This window comes from Cydia pomonella, chromosome 4, assembly GCF_033807575.1.
Source record: "Cydia pomonella isolate Wapato2018A chromosome 4, ilCydPomo1, whole genome shotgun sequence".
NCBI lineage: Eukaryota > Metazoa > Arthropoda > Insecta > Lepidoptera > Tortricidae > Cydia > Cydia pomonella.
The window spans coordinates 11,148,524-11,173,326 of record NC_084706.1 but is presented as its reverse complement, the minus strand read 5'-3'; the positions used below and the strand labels follow the sequence as shown (position 1 = coordinate 11,173,326).

Here is a 24,803-nt window from a genome sequence, read left to right as displayed (position 1 = left end):
ATCTATTTTTATTTCTCTCTAAGTAAGCCGAGCATTCGGCCGATTAAATAAAACTACTTACACCTGTCCTGTACCGAGTACTCGATCCCTCTGGCTACTTTAAACTTACATCCTTATGTAAAAATGAATTCATTTTGTTAACATTTGCGCGTGCATTTCGCATGTACTTGTTCGTACATGTATTGGCTCGAGCGAGACGCACAGACGAAGATAACATAATGACATCATTTTGACATACAAATGTAAGTTATTTTATGTCCTAAAAATATAACACACAAATATGCCACAAAGCTACTAGATGCCGCTAGTAGTCTCGCCCGCGCCATAGTAAATGCATAACATCGGCCCCGCTTACGCCAGTCACCCAGAGATGGCGCCGTCGGTTAGTTAAGTAGATTGCGTTAACGTTTGTCTTATCCCTTGAATCGTGACCGTGGTATTGTAAATGAATTTGAACTGCTAGTAAATCAGTATTGCGCACGCTTAAAGCGTTCACCTTGTTGAGCCTTCCAAGCGTCTCGGTACTGGTAATTAACCATTGCTGTGTTTTGGGTAGGTACTTCAAACTAGTTTGGATATTCTGGCACAGCAACGGTGGTCTATATCTATAACACTAGACTTAGGCGTAAAGTAATTAAACCAGTATCCACGTAAACACCTCAGGCATTAAATCTCGTCCCGTCCCCCCCGCTTCCCGCCTTACACTTGTGTAGTGTGTGTGTGTGTGTGTGTTAAAACAGTATCGTATTGATACTGTATGTATTGTATACAATACTGTGTTAAAATAGGCAAGTCGGAGGAAATCGGATTCTGAGGACACCACGGTACTGACTAAAATAGTAACTGGCACGGTTTAACATTACATCCCAAAACTTTTTTTGTAATAGAATAACTGCGTTGCGAATCAGTACTACAAGCGCTATGCAGCGACAAACTTAATTCAGAGCTCATACTCGAATGTCATCGAAGCCTCACGGAAGTGAGCAAAGAAGGCAACAAAGTAACAATTCAATGGATAAAGGGGCATAGTGGATCAAGAGGAAACGATGCAGCGGCACCCGAGCCCATCATACCCCTACCAATATCCTATATACACAACCAGCTAGACCTACATCACAGACAACTGCACAATAAATACTGGAATGAAATGGACACATGCAGGCAGACTAAGGATTTTCTACCGGAACTGAACCACAAACTCACCAAAATACTACTGAAAACACCTCGACACCAACTACGTAAAATAGTAGGATTAATTACAGGACATAACACACTTAACAAACACCTACACAATATGGGTAAAACGGACAGCCCCATGTGCAGAGCGTGCATGGAAGAAGAAGAAACAACAAAACATATTCTCCTACACTGCAAACAGGTAGAAGTATACAGGAACAAATACCTAGGGACTCCGTGCACACTAGGAGAGGCAATTAGCAACCTGAAAACTTTGCTAGGCTTCGTGGAGGAGCTGGGGTGGTTAGAGTAGCGCTACCTCGTTTCACGCAAAATAGGCACAATGGTTGTCGATTTGCGGAAAATGCCCAGAAGCACTAACTAACTAACTAACTGCGTTGCGAGACTAGCGTCTTTTTACATGCAATGTTCTTAATGAAATAATTATTAATATTGTAATAAAACAATTTTGGTCATAATGCTTCATTGGGAGTTTATTGATAAAATATAATCAAACAATCAAATATGGAAAAATATGGAATACATCACGCGTTGTAGGGATATTCGTCGCCTGTATTGACTCTATATATTCCAGATCTGAAAAAAAAATGCCTTTAGTATTGTGAGTAAGCCTACACAAGAAATATTAGCAAGTAGATGATAACGACGACGATGAGACTTATTCTAATGGCGCACGTCCCCATTCAGAAAGGTGTGTCCAGGTAAAAGTGCTTATCCTAGGGTGTTAATATTACCTAACGCTTTCATACTTATTACATTCCACAATTTTTGAGTAACAAAAACAAGATTATTTTTTATATTCAGGGCTCGTAAACCATTATTTTTCAAACCGGTTTTGTTTATTCACTCAGAAACGAACAGGATTTCGTTTGCGGTTACCGGTAAAAAAATGTTCTATCGAGATACCAGTTACTACCAATCCGTTCGCCTTTCGGTTTTGTAAAATAAAATTAACAAGTTAAATTGAAAATATTGTACGTGTAAGTTATTGCTGTCTCTTTCACGTATAACAACTAGTTTAACCCAGAGTCTCCAGAAGCCCAGAGTAACCGGTATTATATCGTTCCCCGCGAACCATAAAATTTCGTTTCCTCTTCTTACCGGTTAGGACTGTTAGGAGAGCGAACTTAATTTTTTAGTTCGCGTTCCATAAATGTTCGGTTTTTAATGAACGAAATAATATAACGGCTTTGGAATTATATTTAACAGGTATTTTAATACCGGTTCCGAGCCCTGCTTATAAATTATTACAAGGCTCGGAACCGGTTTTTCCTTCATAAAAAATACCGGTATTAAATTATTACGTTCTCTTTCGTTCTTTGGTTTATTATTTCATTTTTCATTTAATAATACGAAGTTGTTACCTAAATACATGACTTAGTCCTACGTAAATACCATAAAATAATTAAAAATGTTGAGCTATTTCGGAGTTTCAAAAACCGGTTCCGAGCCCTGAATTATTGTATTTGTATTATTCTATGAATAAATAAATCACGAAATATCCCTCTTACCCTTCCTTGTAAAGGTCATTAGTGCCCAGTGCAAGTGCCGGACCACTCTTACATTCTTTGTTTACCACTGCATTGAAATCGTCACATTTAAGACCCATGAGATGCCCATCCATGTCCAGAGCAGCCGCAAACAGCTCCCATGCGCGGTCATGGCTACACTGGTTGTCCGTGCAGCCAGGTTGATCGTTGCCAGAGTTGGCGAAAAAGTCCACTGTGCCAATAAGTTCATTGATGCCAAGACCACCGTAGTTAGTATGGATGACTTCAACGTAATCGGCGTCAGTGGATCTAAGGCAGCGGGGGTTTCCCACCCAGCTGGCACCAGCGGGGGATAAACCTGGGACATGAGAAAAACGTTATATGTACTTATAAAAATGCAATGTATGTAATATTGACCAAAATGAATCTAAATAAGGCAACAATTTATATAATGTCTTAAATAAACATAAATTTTACGACAACAATTTTATCAACTTAAACAATTCACATTTACAATGTCAATGTCGACGTCACATACCTACTCATTTAGGTACTGAATAAAGTGGATTTTCCATTAAAAGAGAGTCATTTTATTGGAAAATCGACTATAAATACTTTATTAAGTAATTTTATTATTGAACTGAGAGCAGTTGACCTTCAAATGTTTCGTCAGATGTTTCTGTACGTAATTCGGCGGGTAGACGCTAGTTAGTAGAAGTATGTTGGGCCGATTACTCGCGGGTTTTTGCATGAGTGTGCCATACGTCACGGCACTGTCAGTTCTATCTCCCCATGGATCTGATCAATTGCCCGTGCCTTGAACACGTTTTAACAGTTGGCAAGTGTGTGTGTGTGTGTAATCGTGCGTGCGTGCGTCATATATTTCACATACGAAGGTTACTCTGTGTTTGCTTACCCGTAATTCTCTGGACTCTAGCGTTCGAGTCTCTGCTAACGAGGCCAGCTATATGCGCTCCAACATCAAAACCCAGGATGTGAACGAGTCTCCTATTGATCTTGCCAAAGCTCTCCAAACGGCCAATCAGAGTTATGATGTCATCAGCTACATATGGCACAGAGTTGACAATTGTCGCGTAGTCCATAGAAGAGATAATGGGCCAGTCCACGAGAATTACGACCAGATTATCGTCGCTATTGATAAAAGCTAAAAAAAGAAAACAAGCAGTTACATAATTAAGATTTAATCTTTGCTTTTTAACTTAGGTAAATTTCAATGGCTATTAGCATTGAAAAAAATTGACAAAATAACTTAAGGTGACGTTCGGATTTAGACTGCACCAGCATCACAGCTGCGGCATTGTAGCGCGACATTACTGCATTAAACATCAATTTTAATAAAAATTTCTCGATAACTTTGGTATTTGACATTTGAATTGATATCCACGACTTCGACATAGATTATGCATTGCTGCACAGTAATGCTGTCGCAATTAGAATTATAGGTGATATTCGGGTGAAAACTGCAGCAACTGTTGCGGCATTACTGATACGAGTATGTGAGCTGTCACTGTCAATTTCTTTTACGCCACGCCACGCCAAGTCACGCCAGTTATAAGGACGCATTTACGTACAAGTTTATTGTTAATAATATGTGGTATTCTGCTTATCGCAAATGCGGTACTTGTATGAATGAAATCGTTTAAATAAAGGCCTTATGAAATAGAAACAAGATAATAAACAATTGTATGGGTGTTCAAATGTGATTATTAAATTTACTGTTGCTCGGCAACAATTTAATCTTGCTCGGCAATATTGTCCTTAAGTAAATCTTATGTGCAACCATTCTTTTAATTGTTCCTTTTATTTGAAAGCCTCCTTTATTTCTGTGCTATTTAGTGATAACTTGTCTTATTAAGACGCCATTAAAATTTTAAAATTAGTTTAAGGTTGGACCTTCATTAAAGTACTTACATTCTCGCAATTTTATCCCAAAGTCACTAAAAGCGTTGCTCTCGCGGCCGTGGATCACTATAGCAACGTTTTCCACCCCATGAAGAACTTGCAACTGACTGACTGCTGCATCGGAGTTTGCTAAGTCGATATAATCGATTCCATCAGCAAGAAGATCACTGTAAATTATTATGTTATCTTGTTGGAAGGATCTAGAGATCTGCTTTTAGGAAAGGTAGGGGAAACCATGGCTAAAATAAACAGGGACATGTCAACCCGTAACATTAACGGGTTGACATGTCCCCGTTTATTTCATCGAAAACTTTAGATATCCCATACCAACCATAATTGAAGGGCTAAGTAACAACATCACTCAGCAGTTAAGGTATGAATAAACTTCCCATAAAGTAAAATTTAACTAATATTTTATCGGCGACAGATGGTCGACATGCCATAGGTATATCAAATCTAACAAAAGATTTATTTCGTAAGAGGTTCCAATATTTTTAAATATGTTTTTCCGAGTCTCAGAGCCGAATTCCCTCTAGCCGTTGCTAACTTAAGTAGCACTGGTAGCCGCTCGGCTATCGAGACGCTACGTCACTTAGCGAAACTACGAATCACTCCTTTAACGCGTATCTGCATGGTAGATGTTCTCCTTCCTTTCCTCCTCTCTCTCTCTCTCTTTGGGTCCTTTTCTCTGAAGCTTACTGTACATCATAAGAGAGTAAGTGCTTTCGCAGCGCTTTATACCTACGTCTTATTACTAAGAAAATAAGAATTTTTCAATAATTAAAAAACGGCTGGACCGATCATGTTTGCTATACTTTTCGTTGAAAGTAATTGATAAGCTTTTATTTTAAGATGTTTTTCATATTTTTCTTTCGGAGGGACATATTTCTTTTCTTTCGGAGCGATTATTTCTGGAAATGTTCACTTCATCAAATAGTGGTTGTTAGAGACCCTTATTCGTTTTTAAAGACCTATCCACCGGTACCCCACACTATAGGGTTCAAGCGGAAAAAATATATATCCCCACTTTACGTGTAGGTATGTGAAGGTTTGAAACCTTCACAGTCTTTTGGTAGGTAACTGGCAACGATTGTGTATTTGAATTCAGACCTATCGCCCTGCTAGAGTAATACATATCTGCAGGCGGGCATTCGAGGGGTGGCAGTCATTAAGGGTAGTTTATCTAACTGTTTAACTAAAGTAACTGATGGATGAAAAATAATATATATATATTTTTAAATTATTGAAAAAATCTTATTTTCTTAGTAATAAGACGTAGGTATAAAGCGCTGCGAAAGTACTTACTCTCTTATGATGTACAGTAAGCTTCAGAGAAAAGGACCCATATATATGTCATGGACCAAGTGATTAATGTGGGCATTATATATAATGCCCGGGCATTATGAATAATGGCAAGCTATATCGGGCCAAGTGATAAATTATTATCTGAACTTCATTATTTATCACATTGTCTGGTCATTATGAATATTGCTACGTGGTCGTTGGGCAATTTGATAATAAAGATACGTTGGATGAGGTGCGAGGAGGAAAATAAACGCGTGACACGCGTTGACCAACCAGAGTCCGTTATAGCAACGTGCCGACGTCAAATGATTCACTGTTTACTGTAAAACGCTCACTGTTTTTATTTAGTTTTGGACTGAACTAAAACCGAATAAGAATGGACGCGGACGGATCTTATTTTTGTAATTCAGTTGAGAATTATAGTAAAAACGAACTTCATTTTTTTACTTCCCTTTCTGGGGGGTTTAAGGTGGCCATTTCTGGCCCTTTTTGGCTCCTAGCAGGAGAGTCCTGGCAAGTAAGTCTTATAGATCCCCAGCTTTATGCGTATGGGGGATGGCTGCTGCGGAGCAGTAGACGAAGCAGGGTAGGCGCAGTTATAGCCCGTCTCCCTAACTACTCCGTGTGTTGCTCCGTTGTGATGCCCCTGTGTGACCCCTAGGTATTTTTTCATGTGCTGCCCCTATATCTCTATCTCTACGGTATACGAAGCATAACAAGATGGCGATAGATAGCTTTCTTGTGAGACTCCCGCGAGGTCACTGCCACTTGAAAGCGTCGGTTGGTGAGGAAGGAGTTGGCAACGTGTATGACTCGACGTGGGGCCTATGACGTTGACAGCTTTGGCTTGCAGGCCCTCATGCCAGACCTTGTCGAACGCCTTCTCTGTGTCGAGGAATACTGCGACGACATGCTTCTTCAGGTTCATCCTCTCAACCATGTAAGAGGAGAGGACTCTGGTTAGCTACATAAAAAAAAAACAAAAAAAAACACTGGGTAGCTTTCCTAACGTACGGCTCAAATCTCTTCGACGTTAACCTGGAATGGATGGAAAATTGGAACTCGTACTGCACACAAACTCAGTTTTCCAACAGTTTTTTTATACCACGACGGTGGCAAACAAGCATACGGCCCGCCTGATGGTAAGCAGTCACCGTAGCCTATGGACGCCGGTAACACCAGAGGTATTACATGCGCGTATTAGTATCGAGATCAAACAACAAAATAACCACCCGGTCTAGACGAGCCACGAAAGATCTGAGTTACAGTGAACAGAATAAGGTCCGACGACAGCTGCTGTAATCACAACCTCCACAAATAGGGTTACAAACCCTCACCAAACTGTAATGTAGCGCGCCAGACCAAACAACTACGCACATTGTAGAAGAATGCCCCAAGAGACGTTTTTCGGGAGGCATGAAAATCTGCACGCAATCACGACACCACTGAGATGCGCATGTTACGCTGGTCAGCGGGCGTCACCAGGCTCGACAAAATCAGGAACGAATATATCAGAGGTAGCTTCAAAATCGCCCCCATTGTTGAAAAAGTCCAAGAAAACGTTTGCGCTGGTATGGACACATCCTCAGGCGTCCTGAAGACCACATGGTGCGAGTAGCATGGGCGCGGAAAGCCCTCCGCCACTTGGCTAACGACGGTCCAAAAAGACCTGAAACAAGCAAATATGAACCCAGATATCGCCCAGAATGGAGAAAACACACAAGGAGAGCCGACCCCAGATGATGGGAAATGACGCAGGCAGATGATGTATAATCATAAATATATGCATCTTAGGAAACGAAGGAATTTTACATTCACTTTAATGTTAAAATTAAAAATAATAGTATTGAAAAATGTTTTTTTATTACTTTGCCCAATAGGTGAGAGGCAGTATGTATAATGCCCGGGCAATTTAATTATTTGCATATTTATTATCACATTGCCATTTCAAATTGGGCATTTTTCATAATGCCCGGGCATTATGAAAAATGCCCAATTTATCACTTGGTCCATAACATATATATATATAATCAGAAATTTACGTCCACGCGTTTATTCTCTACCACAATTAGACGCCTCCCTTTTACAGTACCCTAAAATATTTTTTTATGCCAAATTGCAACTTTCTAGCACTAAAGATCACGGAGCAAAGCTGCGGACGGACAGACGGACAGACATGGCGAAACTATAAAGGTTCTTAGCTACGGAACCCTAAAAAGATGGAACAAACATATTATAATGAAACATATTATATTTATTTTACTTAAAGGACACTTGGATATCTTACCGTGAAGATACGTAGTATCTATTTAGAGTTCCCAGAAATCGTGACTGTATTCTGTCATTTGCGACTGCTACATCGGATTGACACACTTTTACTGAAAAAAAAAACACACGCATATAATTATAAAATATCAATCATTCAGTCAAAAGACGTTCCTGCCTATGCAATGCTTAAAATATTTTAGAAATTATTGTACTTATGCGTTCTATTGTGTAATTGTTAAGGTAACATTCGGATTCATGATGCACCAGTTTTAGGTAGTATTAGAAACATGGTGTTCTGCCTTTTCGCCCAATTTTTATTGTCCGAATTTCACTTACCAACCAACCTTTCGCAAATGATTTACTTTGGCAACCATCATTCGGCAAATTTTCATTATGATAACGTTTTACTTGGTAGAATTGTTGTTAAGTAGATCTTTTTACGATGCTTGCGTGGGGATATAGATTCAACACGTAGAGGCCCCTTGGAGAGCTTTAATGTAAACCCGTTCACAGACGCAACAATTGACCCATGAACCGGTTGCAGCAGGTATTGGGACTATTATAGAAAAAGTGAAAAGTATAACAACCGTCTATGGATTGGAGTTTGGGTGACACTAAGAAGAGAGTGGGTTATTGCAAAGACGTCCGGGCACCTATTGTGTGGGAATGTTTTCACTAGTTATCGGGACAGACGGTGATATGCCGCCCACTAGATGGGCCCCTGAAACTGCCGTCGTGAAGAGGACCAGGAGCAACACCGGTGTGAGCGGCTCAGGGGTGTCTAGAGGTATACGCCACTTTCTACCCAGTGGCTGCTAACATCCACTATGCCAACTCGCGTCTTATGCACGTTTCACTTCCACCCCTGGAGCATATAGCTCTAACGGCTCCTCCCTGGACGGCCAATGAAGGCAAGCAAGAGCCCTTCGGGTCCATTTCGACACACGAAGACACCTTACTTAGGCTTGGGTTACGGCGGCATGGGTCGAATTTGCCTTAGGACCTAGTTGGTTACTAAATTCTGTTACTGCAATAATCTTTATCTACATAAAATATACGAAGGAAAGTTGAATAAACTATATATTAAAATGAAGTACACAAAATCAGGAATTACATATGACAATATCATTCAAAATGGCCTACTCTGTTAAGGTCCGGGCTGGAGAACGGCCAGTCTTCGTGGGCAATAAAGTCCATTTTGTTCCTTCGAAACCAGGCTTGAGTTTTTTTGCCTTATGTGCAGGAGCTGAGTCCTGTTGAAAGACCCATGGCTGGTTTTGAAATAGGGTGTGGCTTAAGGGCTTCACTATTGGTTCGAGAACGGTTTCCTGGTAAACTTTGACCCTAGTTTTCACACCTTTTTCACAAAAATGAACCTGTGTTAGCCCTGAGTATGACACACCCAGCCAAATCATCACATAAGAAGGATGATGGCCTCGTTGCATTCTCGGAACAGCCGCAATCGCCTCTTGACTGATTTTTACATAAGTACACACTGTCATTCTGGCGGTTATAACATTTTTCAATGGTAATTTTTTTTTCATCTGTAAATAGTATTTTTCGGTGGCCATTTTGTGCGTACCGCTTCAATAGTCTCTAATCGTCCATTAAGCAAATGACCTCTTTGTCTGCGGTAAGCGTGTAGTCCAAGGTCTTCATTGATAACTTTTTTTAGGGAGCTTCTCTTCACAGACATCTGTATTGCCAACAACAACAGTATTTATATGCGCATAGAGATGCATATCTTTACAGACGCGTCACAGGTTGCTTATGGCACTTGCATTTATATTCGCACAATAAATGATAACATGGAAGTATGCTCACGATTGTTATGTTCAAAGGGAAAATTAAGTCCAATTAAAGTCCTTAATTACGCCCCGATTAGAACTTTGCAGTGCACTTCTAGGTGCTAAATTATATGACAAGGTCATACGTAGTATTAATTGCCAATTTGATGACGTCGTATTTTATTCCGATTCTACTTGTGTTTTAGGGTGGTTGCGCATGTCACCTAATTTATTAAAAACTCTTTTGGAGAATCGAGTCACTGAGATCCACGAACTGACCAAAGGGCTTCCATGGTGCCACGTCAGCGGTAAAGTTAACCCAGCTGACTTAGTTTCGAGAGGCGTCCGTACGAAGACCTAGCTGGATCCAGTTTATGGTAGGAAGGACCTGAATTTCTGCAGGATGTTAATATTGACCCTAAAAAATTCCAAAACTACCGAATTCGGATGATTCGCACGATATACTGCCAGAGGTTAAATCTATCGTGGACTTAGCGCTTACCGCTACTACAGAAGCGTTATTATTTCCCTTCGAGCGGGTTTCTCAGTTCTCACGCATGATACATGCCGCTTCTTACGTTTTACGTTTTATTCACAACGCGCGCAATAAGAATAATAAGCGTACGGGCCGTATCAGCGTCGAGGAACTGCGGGAATCAACAAATTTATTGGTCAGGCTGTCTCAACTGGAATCATTCCCAGATGAGTACAAGCTTTAGACTAATAAACCGACAATTAAAACAAAGCATAACTTAAGTAAGTTAAATTTGTTTATCGATGAAAATTGTGTCATGCGAGTCAGCGGTCGTTTTGGTTATTCGCATATTAATAACAAACAAACATCACTTTACGCTTTTATTATTTCGCCACGAACATAAAAAAACTTTTACATGCCGCACCTCAAGCCCTTCTTTTTGAATTGCACGATGCTTGGTGGCCGCTAGGTGGTAGGAACCTCGCGCGAAAGATTTTTTATGATTGTGTTATTTGTAAGCGATTAAGAGGGAAAACTCTTACTCCTTTCATGGGAAACCTACCCGAGGAGAGAATTACGCCTACATATCCCTTTTTAACTTGTGGTGTGGACTATGCAGGGCCAGTTTTCATATTGAACCGCAAAGGCAGAGGTGCTCAAACTGTTAAAGCATGCTTTGTTACGCGAGCCATCCACATAGAGCTTGTCAGCGATTTGACCACCGACGCTTACCTTCTAGCTCTCAAACGCTTTATAGCTAGACGCGGCAAGCCTAACGAAATATTTTCGGATAATGGCAGGAACTTTGTGGATTTAATGCATGATTTTGCCAAGTTTTTGTCGCAATGTAGTCCTGACATCATAGATTACGCTACTAGTAGTAATATTAAATTTCATTTTATTCCACCTTACGCGCCCCGTTTTGGTTTTCTATGGGAAGCTGGAGTAAAATCATGTAAATTTCATATACGCCGTGTTATTGGAAACGCTTAGCTTACATTCGAAGAATTTAGTACGGCATTAAGTCAAATTGAAGCCGCCCTGAACTCCCGTCCTTTATACGCCATGTCATCGGATCCGCACGACTTTCTTCCTCTGAGCCCTGCGCACTTTCTCGTCGGCCGTACTTTGACGTCGCCCGCCTCAGAGGACCTTCAGTACGCGCCTACTCATCGACTTAACCGATGCCAGATGGTGGAGAAGATTAGGCAGGGTTTCTGGGACCGCTGGTCCAAAGAGTACGTCTCCGAATTACAGACGCGATCCAAGTGGAGGAGCCACTGAGAAGTCCTCAAGCCAGACACACTGGTAAGTACTTATAAAGGACGACAATCTGCCTCCACTAAAATGGCAGTTGGGACGCATCGTCAAGAATATCCCTGACAGAGACGGAGTGTCAAGTGTGGCAGATCCGTACCGCATCCGGCATCATAAGACGCGCTTACACCAAAATCTGCCCCTTGGTGTCTCAGCCAGATGAAGAGAGGAGAGAAGCTCATGAATCCTCTTGAAAGCCAGATCTTTCAAGGCCGGGGGCATGTTCCGTACATCTCTGTTTGGAGCGATGCAGTTGTGTATGTCGCGTCACACATATCGCGGCCAATACGGAGCCCGATATACGTCACGACATATTGTCCCCCTCTACCCCAATTCCTCTAATCATGTACACGTAGATTAAGCATTTAGAATTACAAGAATAAGCACGTTAAATTTCGGATTTTTTATTTCACCTTCCAAGAAAGTCGAACTTCTCAAGCAAGCTACGCCTAATCACGAACAGATATTAAAGAAGAAGAGACCTTGTTTCCATATTTTTGGCCTTGGGTGTAATAGTGTGACGCTTTTGTGTATAAAAGCTTGTCTTGTCATGTTCAAGTTGTTTTGCAGGATTTTTCAAAATTTCTCGTTTTATTTCGTGATTCTGTTTCCACCATCAAACGAACCACCATCAATTATAACGAATAATTTGATATGTATATTACATATATACATTCAACTTGACGAGGGGGCCGAAACGCTTAAGAAAATCGACGATCTCGTGTCAATTAAAAATGTTACTGAATGAAAATATTGAAATATATTAATAATGATTAAAGATCCCGATTTGAAAAGTCGATTACCTATAACAACAAAACTTACCTATAACAGCAGCAAATGCGACCAAAATAAACTTGGGACTCGACATATTGAAATGTTGGAATCGAACTAGATTAGTTGAACTTAAGTAGGTGCGTTTTTATAGTCGTAAAGGAGTCTAATAAAACATATTATCCTACCCATAATCACATATCAGTTATGCTTTTGATAATGTTTTTTCATAGATCTGTATCTCCGCATCAATATCTCTATCGATAAGGGGAACTACCCTATTAGGGTAATTTTTAGGGTTCCGTAGCCATATGGCAAAAAACGGAACCCTTATAGATTCGTCATGTCCGTCTGTCTGTCCGATTATGTCACAGCCACTTTTTTCCGAAACTATAAGAGCTATACTGTTCAAACTTAGTAAGTGGATGTATTTGTAAGCAAACCCATACGTGTGGGGTATCTATGGATAGGTCTTCAAAAATGATATTGAGGTTTCTAATATCATTTTTTTCTAAACTGAATAGTTTGCGCGAGAGACACTTCCAAAGTGAAAAAATGTGTCCCCCCCCCCCTCCCGAAACTTCTAAATTAACAGAATGAAAAATCTAAAAAAATATATGATGTAGGTACATTAACATGCAAACCATGTTGTAGGACTGTTATTGCCAACTGCTGGGCGAGCTCGGCGGACGTGTTGACCGCTCAGACCAACCAGTATTAACGCGTATCTCTGGCGCGCTCTCTTTATTAATGTCTCGGTCACGTTACGCTGGTCTGCGCGACAACCCGGTCCGCCCGCGCTCGCGCGATGACAATCTCACTGTACTGTACTTGTATAATATACTTGTTATACTTGGCTTACCAGTTGCCGATTCACACTATGTAGTATGTACCCACTTGTTTCTTACAAAAATAAATAAGTTGTTTTGTTTTAGAATATATTTTATGCTATTCGTGCACTATGTAAATAATGTATATTACGATTGTTTATATTTCTCTATGTAAGTGAATTGTAATATTCGTTTGGAGAAATAAATTCTTAAACCATAAACCATAAACTTCCACCGAAAATTGGTTTGAACGAGATCTAGTGAGTAGTTTTTTTTAATACGTCATAAAATTAAAAAAAAAAAATTAAGTTATTTTTCTACTTTTATCAACAACACCGTTTCCAAATTTCAAAATTACGCCGATCGTCTTTTAGAAATCAGCCCCCATTCGGCCCTCGTTATTCTTAAGTTTTGCCTTTTTGTTCCAAAGTTAACGTATATGCTTCGCTGCAGCCCATTTTGGAAACAACCTGTTGCTGCCTGTAGACTCCTTAGTCAAAATTAACATAGAGCGCATTCTTAATTTAAAGCTCTCCGATCAATCATGAGTACAAGCGTCTCTACCCGTTCGGTATGGCGGATTGGGGTTACGCAGAATTTCTAGCGTATCACTGCCGGCATTTCTATCGTCTGTTCACAGCTCTGCTGATCTCATAGGAAAAATCCTAAGGGCTTTACCCACAAAACTTTGAGATCTCAGACCTGGACGATGCTAGAAATGCCTGGCTGTCTGCCTGCCCGGGACATGACCTCCATATAATTAATAATCAAACGAACTTACCTGTGAAGTTTGATTACAATTATGCGAGTATCCAAATCCAAGACAACAAATATAATTTACTAGCAGCAGTACACGTTATCGTGCAGTCCAAGTCACACATTTTAGAGATTATAGTATTTAAAAAACAAGTTCGCGCTGTCCCTCTCACTCGCTACGCTGCGTTCCTGCTTCGACATCGCTCCTCCAGTACTCATTATTTCAGAGTTATTTTTGTGTTATTAACAGAGACTATTTTATTTTCATTTTTGGGGATGGGGGGCGGGTCTTTGTTGTCTTGGATTTGGATACTCGCATAATTGTAATCAAACTTCACAGGTAAGTTCGTTTGATTATTAATTATACTTCGTATCCAAATCCAAGACAACAAATATAATTTACTAGCAGATGTTCAGAGCTTTGTATTTAAATTCAAATCCTGAATGCGAAAATAAAATAAAATATCGATATCAAATCAGTATGTTACGAACATACTGATATTATTGATTTTGACTAAAGAGAACAACGTACCACCTAGAAGTTATTAATTTATATCCAATAATGTAAAATGTATGTATAGCATAATAAAATTAAGGAGTGAAATTGCTCTTGGTATTTCATTTCGTTAATATTAAAAAAGTATGAAACTTTCTTTGATTTCACTGTAGTATATTGATAAAGTTGCATATATCTTAATATTCACAAGGTACAACTATTTTTATGTCATTTACAAGCCAGGACGCCATTAAGTGTAAATGTGTTTTCAAGCTTTAGTTGGCTCTAAATAAGTTTTAGATGGGCATTTTCTGTCTGTAACCATATAAACAAACCATTTTGTATAATTTAGAATTTACCAACCATTCTCTGTATGTAATTACAACGGAGACAAAAAAGCATACGGCCTGCCTGATGGTAAACAATCACCGTAGCCTATGAATGCCCGCTACTGCAGAGGTATATTACATGCGCGTTACTGACCCTAAAATATAATCTAATTTTATGTTACGACCCTTTAAAGTTAATTTTGAATACAGCAATCAATACTTTCCTCGGTAAATAGCCTTTGAGTGAGGTAGATAAAGGAGAATTTTCTTCATTGTAAAGCTACCATAAATATCAAGGCTATATGTAAGTACTTTAAAACTAAGTCTGGACAATTACTAGCAGAGTATCCTGTAGGTATTAAGTATTTGAAACTTATAACTTTGAAAAAATAGATGGACTAATTTTAGTTATTACCACAGATCAAGAAATAGTAATATGATATTATTTATAACTAAATAGCTAATCTCATCTGCTTATACAAATACAAATACAAATACAAAATACAAAATTCTTTATTTCCTTAAAAAACACATGGCCATGATTTAGGGGATGGAGCCGCCCGGTAAGCAAAGAATTGCCTGTGTTGGGCGGCACCGCTCTTCCCTACGTTAACAACAAAACAACAAGTAAATTATTTATACAACATATGAAAACCTAAAAATCTAAAAATATAATTTCTAAATATTTAATATTCTTATAAATTAAGTAATCAATTTGAAGACTTATTTTATTGTATTATTATAAATATAACTAACTTAAATATGAAAGTAGCTGTACATACATGAAAAAGATTTTGTGTGTGTGTGTGTGTGTGTGTGTGTGTGTGTGTGTGTGTGTGTGTGTGTGTGTGTGTGTGTGCGTGTATGTGTACGTATGTATGATAGAATATTCTGTCCGATTGGCAATTTGTTTTTTTTTTGTTTAGTATTTTGAGATTAGTAGTTTTTCCGTTTCCTCGTACGATTTCGTTTTTAGCCACTCAGTAAGGAGCGTTTTGCAATCTCGGTGTGACTTTGAGTGGATGTCAAGTTCTTTATTAATTTTATTATATAAGTAGGCAGACTTTGCGTTAAATTGCGACCTGGCAAAGTGTGATCTTGTACGTGAGGTTTTAGCTACATGGATAATACGTCTATTATTTTTGTAGTTAGGGTTGTATGGTAATAATTTATGTGTTTTTAGTATTGTTTGTAGTATATATAATTTCCTGACCGAAAGTAAGCCACTATTTTGGAATAGCAAGTCAGTGGGGAATGTAATTTTTTTGAAAAACATGACCTTTAACAGTGCACGTTGAGCTCGTTCCAGGTCAATGAGACGACTTTTTGCTGCGCCTCCCCACACAGGTATACAATACATTATTATAGATTGTACCAGAGAGATATAAATTTCATTTAAAATGTTGCGGGAGTTGGTTAAAGTTGTGCTCACTTTACATGGGACAATGTACCTCAGCGTCTTAAATATCCAGATCATTTTCCTAACTCTACTAGTGATTTGGTCAAGGTGAGAATACCAGTTCAGGTGTTGGTCCAAGAGTACGCCTAGATATTTTGTTTCAGCTACTTTATCTATAATTGGACAATTACAAACATGAGAGTTGGATTGCTGACACGAGTGAATTTTAAGGTCCATTTGAAAGGTAGGCTGAGTGGAATTTGTTATACTAAAGCAAATATATTTTGTTTTATTCGTGTTTAGTGTTAATAAATTTATACGTAGCCAATTTGAGATTTTAGCCATTCCCCTTTCAGCATTGACCTTCACCTCATCCCATGAATTTCCAGAGAATATAACGGCTGTGTCATCAGCATAGGAGAATATGTTAGCTTTAGGGATGTTCATGTCACAGAGGTCGTTAATATAGACCAAAAATAAAGTTGGGCCTAAAACGCTTCCCTGAGGCACGCCGTACAACACGTCCTCATTTTCACTACTACATTCGCCCAGCTTAACCCGTTGCTGCCTACCGTACAGGTAATCTATGAAGAGTGCGAGAGGTGTACCCCTGATACCTTTTTTCTCCAGCTTTTGCACGAGGATGGGAAGAGAGACTGTGTCAAAAGCCTTTTTTAAATCTAGAAATACCGCTAAGTTCTTTTTGTTGTTGTCCAAGTGATCTACAACTATCGAGGTAAGAGAATTTACTGCATCTTCAGTTGATTTACCGTGTCTAAATCCAAACTGTGATGTAGACAGAAGGTTGTATTTGTCTAAATAGTTCAACAATCTGCTATTTAGTAGCTTTTCTAATATTTTAGAGATCACCGGTAGAACCGAAATAGGCCTATAGTTGTTGACGTTGTCTTTATCCCCACCCTTGTAAACAGGCGTTATTAAGGACTGCTTTAGAGATTTGGGAAATATTCCTAATCTAAAACAAAGGTTTATTAGGTGCGTTAAAATAGGGACTACTTCTTTGGATATGTATTTCAAAAATGTTGTGGAAACATTATCCCAACCTGGCGCGCTATTTGATTTAAGACTTGCTAGCGTGTTATGCGTATCTGAACGATGATGGCTACTACGCTAACAACTGGCAAGGAACTTAGGTAGATTATGTGTTGAGTTATGATATATTTGTGAACAAAATATCTGGCATGAATTGTAACTTGTACTTCATTTTAAGGAGTAACATTCTTTAACGTTACCTACAATAAAACTGTACAGTGTGCATTGCGACGAAAAATGAAAACTATTTAAGCTTTCTTTTACAGCAAGACAATATGACAACCCGAGCATTTACATTTCAGACAATAATAATGTTATTGTTAAAGGATTTCAACCCTTTATTGCGATTATTAATCTAGCTACTTAGCGCAAGCGACTGCAACACGAGGCAGCATAACTCTAGTTGCATGGTTGCACAATTTACAGCACTTATTTCGCGTCGCGGGATAGTGCATCAACGGCGGTTCACCTCTTGTTTGATGCGGCGATGTTCCCCTGAAGTTTGGAGCTGAGAATCCGTAAGTAAATTGTACCGGATTTATTACATTAGGCTCGTTGATATGGTATATTCTTGACAGCATATCAAAGCTGACGTTTGAAGTTATTAGGAGTATATAACAGCGTGATATGAGTACGAATCATAAATTTGGGTTAAAGGGTTTACAGATATATTTTTTCCTATATGTTGTTTACATACAGCATTTCTTTGTCTGTAAGGGCAATGACATTGCGTACATTTTGTTTAAGGTATTTTAGGCCGCATTAACACCTATTAAATTACCTCAGCGTAACAAGAACCTCCTTTATATTTCATTATTTTTACAAGTCCTGTAAACTTTAGCTCAACCTTAAATATTTTTGCTCTTTAGTCCCTTATATTTACATGCGTAAAGCTACTTCCAATACTATTAAAGTATTCAATCATTACATTGGCATCAACACTGTTATAGTAGAGCAACGTTATATATCTTTGACGATATCATTTTGAGATATGTATAATGACCGACTGTAGACCGAAGAGCGAAGTGACCGAAGAGCGTAGCGACCGAAGTGCGAAGCGACCGAAGAGCGAAGCGACCAAAAGGAGCAAAGCAACCGAAGAACCAAATGACCGAAGCATTATAACCTCGACACTTAAAATGAAGCACATATAGCCTCGACGCTGCGGAAATGGAGGCCTCGATACGATTATTGTGGAATTGTATAGTACATATAACTTAAAGTGCGGCATACATATATCTTCGTCACTGCGACAGCTGCGACAGCAGACCCCTTGACACAATTATTGTGGAGTAATGATAGCATCCTCACTATGACGTGGGGCAAACTTAGCCTCAACACTACGACAGCAGAGCCCTCGACACAATGATTGTGGAGTAATGATAGCCTCTTCACTATTAAAGTGGGGCAAATATGGCTTCAACGCTGTGAAAGCGGAGCCCTCGACACAATGACTGTGGAGTAATGATAGCCTCTTCACTATTAAAGTCGGGCAAATATAGCTTCGACGCTGTGAAAGCGGAGCACTCGACACAATGGTTGTGGAGTAATGATAGCCTCATCACTATTAAAGTGGGGCAAATATAGCTTCAACGCTGTTAAAGCGGAGCCCTCGACACAGTGATTGTGGAGTAATGATAGCCTCATCACTATTAAAGTGGGGCAAATATAGCTTCGACGCTGTTAAAGCGGAGCCCTCGACACAATGGTTGTGGAGTAATGATAGCCTCATCACTATTAAAGTGGGGCAAATATAGCTTCAACGCTGTTAAAGCGGAGCCCTCGACACAATGATTGTGGAGAAATGATAGCCTCTTCACTATTAAAGTGGGGCAAATATAGCTTCGACGCTGTTAAAGCGGAGCCCTCGACACAATGGTTGTGGAGTAATGATAGCCTCATCACTATTAAAGTGGGGCAAATATAGCTTCAACGCTGTTAAAGCGGAGCCCTCGACACAATGGTTGTGGAGTAATGATAGCCTCATCACTATTAAAGTGGGGCAAATATAGCTTCAACGCTGTTAAAGCGGAGCCCTCGACACAATGATTGTGGAGAAATGATAGCCTCTTCACTATTAAAGTGGGGCAAATATAGCTTCGACGCTGTTAAAGCGGAGCCCTCGACACAATGGTTGTGGAGTAATGATAGCCTCATCACTATTAAAGTGGGGCAAATATAGCTTCAACGCTGTTAAAGCGGAGCCCTCGACACAATGATTGTGGAGTAATGATAGCCTCATCACTATTAAAGTGGGGCAAATATAGCTTCAACGCTGTTAAAGCGGAGCCCTCGACACAATGATTGTGGAGTAATGATAGCCTCATCACTATTAAAGTGGGGCAAATATAGCTTCGACGCTGTGAAAGCGGAGCCCTCGACTCAATGGTTGTGGAGTAATGATAGCCTCTTCACTATTAAAGTGGGGCAAATATAACCTCGACGCTGTGAAAGCGGAGCCCTCGACACAATGATTGTGGAGTAATGATAGCCTCTTCACTATTAAAGTGGGGCAAATATAGTACCATGTCGACATCTCATTTATAAGAAAATATTTATTTAATATGTGTTTTAATTTTGAACTATTAATTAATGTGCATTATAAAATTACATTAAAACTTTAATCAACACAGTTAATACCGATTTTCTGTTTGATGAATATCTTGTTGCACAGTAAACCTAAGCTTCTAAGTACTCACGGAAAGGAGAATTATTATTAGACGGAGTCCACAATATTACACAAATCAAGTATATCTTTCCATAATATATTTCATTTTAAAATTATATTATATTATGTTAATCAAAGCTGTCTAATAATAACAAAGCGGGTAAGTAACTGATGATCAAATTTAGGAGGCGACCACATCGATTGGACCCAAGACTCGACGATACCGCGATGTCCGATTAAAGCCTACTACCTAATCCGTCATGATCCATACGATAGATTCACTATGGCCCTCATATGGGGCATATGGGGTATCGGAGCACGCATAGCACGTCCCGTTTGTATACGTCGATTAATGGCATTAAACACTTTAAACTGTCAGTCAGACTAAATAGTCTTCCAATGTCTTATAGATTGTGTATTGATTGACATTACTCCTGTATATTTATACCTATAGGTATCCTCATAAGACGCTCATTAAACTTGTTGGTACTGTGTATGTACATTTGCATAAAGACGCGTTTTGTTATCATTCATAGGCACTTATTACCAATCGGCAAGGATTACCATTGTTATCTGTTTTATTGTATGGTAGGGTAGATCGGACATGGTAAAAGCCGCTTTCGTGAAACGATTACCTAGTATATATTAACTTTATTCAGATATGGTTTGTATATTTAAATCTGTACGCGAAAGCATCTCGTAAAAAAAAAAATTGTGAGTGAACATTGCATTTTATGCAAAAAATGAAATCTAAATAATATTATATTAGTAAATAATACTATAATAGTACGTATTACAATTATTTAAAGTTCAAATTGTAATCTATTTGTAGCCCCATACTTATTTTTTCCGTAATTTATTTATTCAAAAAAGAAGGTAGTTGTAGTAAGTGATTTCGTATGAACGTAAAAATTACTTACTTGATTTCTTAGGTATTAAGTTTATTACGCTAAACGAATATACCTACAATTTCAAATTGAAAGTTTAACTGCCATGTAAGTATGCAAACGAGACTAGACTTGCCGAGCTGAATAAACATCAATTTTTCGTTCGAGGGTACGGCGGTCGGCAGTTCAAATAATGTTTTGATTGTATACTTCTTATTCAGCGCACAATAAACATTAATCGAAACACAATTAGGTACACATATTTAGAGGAACACTATTTTGGCGAAAATACGTGTGACTCGGACTAACACAAAAACATGTAATGAGTACTGGAGGAGCGATGTCGAAGCAGGAACGCAGCGTAGCGAGTGAGAGGGACAGCGCGAACTTGTTTTTTAAATACTATAATCTCTAAAATGTGTGACTTGGACTGCACGATAACGTGTACTGCTGCTAGTAAATTATATTTGTTGTCTTGGATTTGGATACGAAGTATAATCCAAAATCACAGAGGAGCTGGGACGATGCTTTATCGAAAATAACATATACCACATGTCTAGATAACAGCGAAGGAGCTGAACGAGCTCGTTTGATAGCAGTTGGTTGTAGGGAGGCTGGCCACTGGCTCAACGCATATGCTCCGGGTTGCAGTTGGGCTGCGCCTGGGGGTATCAATCTGTGCACCGCATAAATGCCACTGTGGGAGTGACGTGGACGAGCGGGGGCGTCATGGTCTGTCTTGCCAGCGAAGCGCGGGGCGATTGTCACGTCACGCCGCGCTCAACGACATTATCCGCAGGTCTCTTGTCACCGTCAACGTGCCTGCGATACTTGAGCCGGCCGGTATAGCCCGGAACGATGGCAAGAGACCTGATGGTATGTCACTGATACCGTGGAGGATGGGACGAGTGTTGGTGTGGGACGCGACCTGCGTGGACACACTGGCACCGTCTCACCTTCACGGTACTACAAAGAAAGCGGGTGCGGCTGCCGAGGCTGCTGAGGGCTGAGGCCCTCAAAAGGAGGAAATACAGGGGTCTCGACGCCAATTATTACTTTGCTCCTTTCGGTGTCGAGACCCTCGGTCCGTGGGGCCCGGGAGCTCAGAGCATTTTTAATGATTTGGCCAAACGGCTGGTTGACGTTACAGGGGACAAAAGAGCTGGCAGCTTCCTCGCTCAACGAATAAGCGTTGCGATTCAGCAAGGAAATGCTGCCAGTATCTTTGGCACTATGCCCCAGGGGCCTCTTTAGATATAGATTTTTAGTTTTTAATTAGTTTAAGTTTGTATTGTACCTTTATTCACATTTTACTGTCATTCAACGCTTTTAATGATAACTATGGGACCTACATTGTGGTAAATTTATATATTTTTTAAATACGTATAAATCTTGCTGCATCGACGCCCCGCGTTCAGTCTCTTCAGCTCAGTCAGCTCAGTCAGCTAGAATATCAGGCATTCCTTGCGTTCGTAACACGCTACGCAGTTCCGAGAAGTGCTGTATACTGCGATTACAAAATATGAATACATGTACATTTTTTACACTATGCTTAACAACTGACTCTCGCTTGATTAATAGATTTTAAGTGTTACTTGAAATTACGTGAGGGTTTGCATTATTATTTTTAACCCGGATGAAGTCCAGGTTCTCATGATGGAGTCAGGAGTTGGTTACCAGAACACCTAATCTACTCATTATAATTCCATCGTGTTTGGGCTCAATAGATTCGCCCTGACGAGCACCATTGATCTAGATGAGGTCTAGGGTCTCATGATGGAGTCAGGAGTTGGTCACCAGAACTCCTAAACGACTCATAATAACTTCATCATGTTTGGGCCCAATAGATTTGCCTTGACGAACACAATCGATCCAGATTAGTTCCAGGGTCTCATGATGGAGTCAGGAGTTGGTCACCAGAACTCCTAATCTACTCATCATAACTCCATCATGTTTGGGCTCAATAGATTTGCGCTGACGAACACCATCGATATTATTTTTAACCCGGATAAAGTCTAGGTTCTCATGATGGAGTCAGGAGTTGGTCACCAGAACTCCTAAACGACTCATCATAACTCCATCATGTTTGAGCTCAATAAATTTGCCTTGACGAACACCATCGATCCAGATTAGTTCCAGGGTCTCATGATGGAGTCAGGAGTTGGTCACCAGAACTCCTAATCTACTCATCATAACTCCATCATGTTTGGGCTCAATAGATTTGCCCTGACAAACACCATCGATCTAGATGAGTTCCAGGGTCTCATGATGGAGTCAGGAGTTGGTCACCAGAACTCCTAATCTACTCATCATAACTCCATCGTGTTGGGGCTTAATAGATTTGCCTTGACGAGATCCATCGATCTAGATGAGTTCCAGGGTCTCATGATGGAGTCAGGAGTTGGTCAACACAACTCCTAATCTACTCATCATAACTCCATCGTGTTTGGGCTCAATAGATTTGCCCTGTCGAGCACCATCGATCTAGATGAGTTCCAGGGTCTCATGATGGAGTCAGGAGTTGGTCACCAGAACTCCTAAACGACTCATCATAACTCCATCATGTTTGAGCTCAATAAATTTGCCTTGACGAACACCATCGATCCAGATTAGTTCCAGGGTCTCATGATGGAGTCAGGAGTTGGTCACCAGAACTCCTAATCTACTCATCATAACTCCATCATGTTTGGGGTCAATAGATTTGCCCTGACAAACACCATCGATCTAGATGAGTTCCAGGGTCTCATGATGGAGTCAGGAGTTGGTCACTAGAACTCCTAATCTACTCATCATAACTCCATCGTGTTTGGGCTCAATAGATTTGCCTTGACGAGCACCATCGATCTAGATGAGGTCCAGGGTCTCATGATGGAGTCAAGAGTTGGTCACCAGAACTCCTAATCTACTCATCATAACTCCATCGTGTTGGGCTCAATAGATTTTCCTTGACGAGCACCATCGATCTAGATGAGTTCCAGGGTCTCATGATGGAGTCAGGAGTTGGTCTAAAAATATTTTACCCATTTAATCGAATATACTCACAAAATATAGTCCACGGTCTACAATAAATATTTATTAAGAAAAAATAACTAGAACTGACTTGTACGAATTTGGTTGTTGTTGTTGATTGCAATTCATCGTCGATTTCTGAGTTTATCCTTACCTTATGTATATTTTTTATTTTTCTTTTAGTAAAACAACCTAATTCATCTCATAATTACCTGCATACCCACATGCAATAGGTGAAGATCAAAAAATGCATCAAAAATGTATAATTTCCCCTTCCAGCTTTTATTTTCTGAAACTTGGCCCAAAATAACGCTCCGAAACGGCAGCCGTTCATTGTATGTTGCGATGCTGCAAATTTGGTTAAAACTTAGTTTGGCACACATAATATGAAACTTCTGACCACAATCCGCTTGCGTGGTGTATGAAGGAGCATATTTTAGAAACGCTGAAATATTATGCGAGCATTTATTATCAATTTAGTATGAACACACATTTCTGATGTTCCATGCCATGTAAATGGCACACTTCTTTAATTGTAATTAGCTCTCTTGGTGTCTGCCTGTCGTTTAATCATAGATGGTTTTAGAGGTCTTTCAAGCCGATAAAGATTTTTTTTTTCGGAAAATATCTACCCAATAAAATATTTCCCCTTTCCCCTCCGTGTTTTACCATGGGTCCAAAAATACACTATTAGGCATTTAAATTCTACTAATAGAATTGAAAACGAGTGATCAATATCACAATATTCACAATTTCTATCATTCGTATTTCAAAAATAGCATATCGCCGTTTTCCACAGATTTTTGAGTGACGAAATCGAGCTCTTAAAATGAAATAAAAAGT

The 24,803-nt window shown here is 39.6% G+C and overlaps 1 protein-coding gene across 1 annotated transcript; it reads right to left on the bottom strand.

Annotated features, from left to right (window-relative positions):
- Positions 1-1,633: 1,633 nt before the first annotated feature.
- Positions 1,634-12,702, bottom strand: LOC133517082 (lipase member H-B-like). Its single transcript, XM_061850229.1, has 6 exons — positions 12,585-12,702; positions 8,203-8,293; positions 4,620-4,777; positions 3,604-3,852; positions 2,709-3,045; positions 1,634-1,773 (listed from the first exon to the last, which is right to left on the bottom strand). Exons 1-6 carry the CDS (start codon positions 12,628-12,630, stop codon positions 1,722-1,724), a joined length of 933 nt encoding a protein of 310 aa, XP_061706213.1. The 5' UTR covers positions 12,631-12,702; the 3' UTR covers positions 1,634-1,721.
- Positions 12,703-24,803: the final 12,101 nt, after the last annotated feature.

Coding starts and splice junctions, on each gene's coding strand:
- LOC133517082 (XM_061850229.1), bottom strand. CDS start 12,630: ATGTCGAGTCCCAAGTTTATTTTGGTCGCATTTGCTGCTGTTATAG. Junction 4,778..8,202: donor AGATACTACGTATCTTCACG/GTAAGATATCCA, acceptor AATAATTTACAG/TGATCTTCTTGCTGATGGAA. Junction 3,853..4,619: donor TGGGATAAAATTGCGAGAAT/GTAAGTACTTTA, acceptor TTCTTTTTTTAG/CTTTTATCAATAGCGACGAT.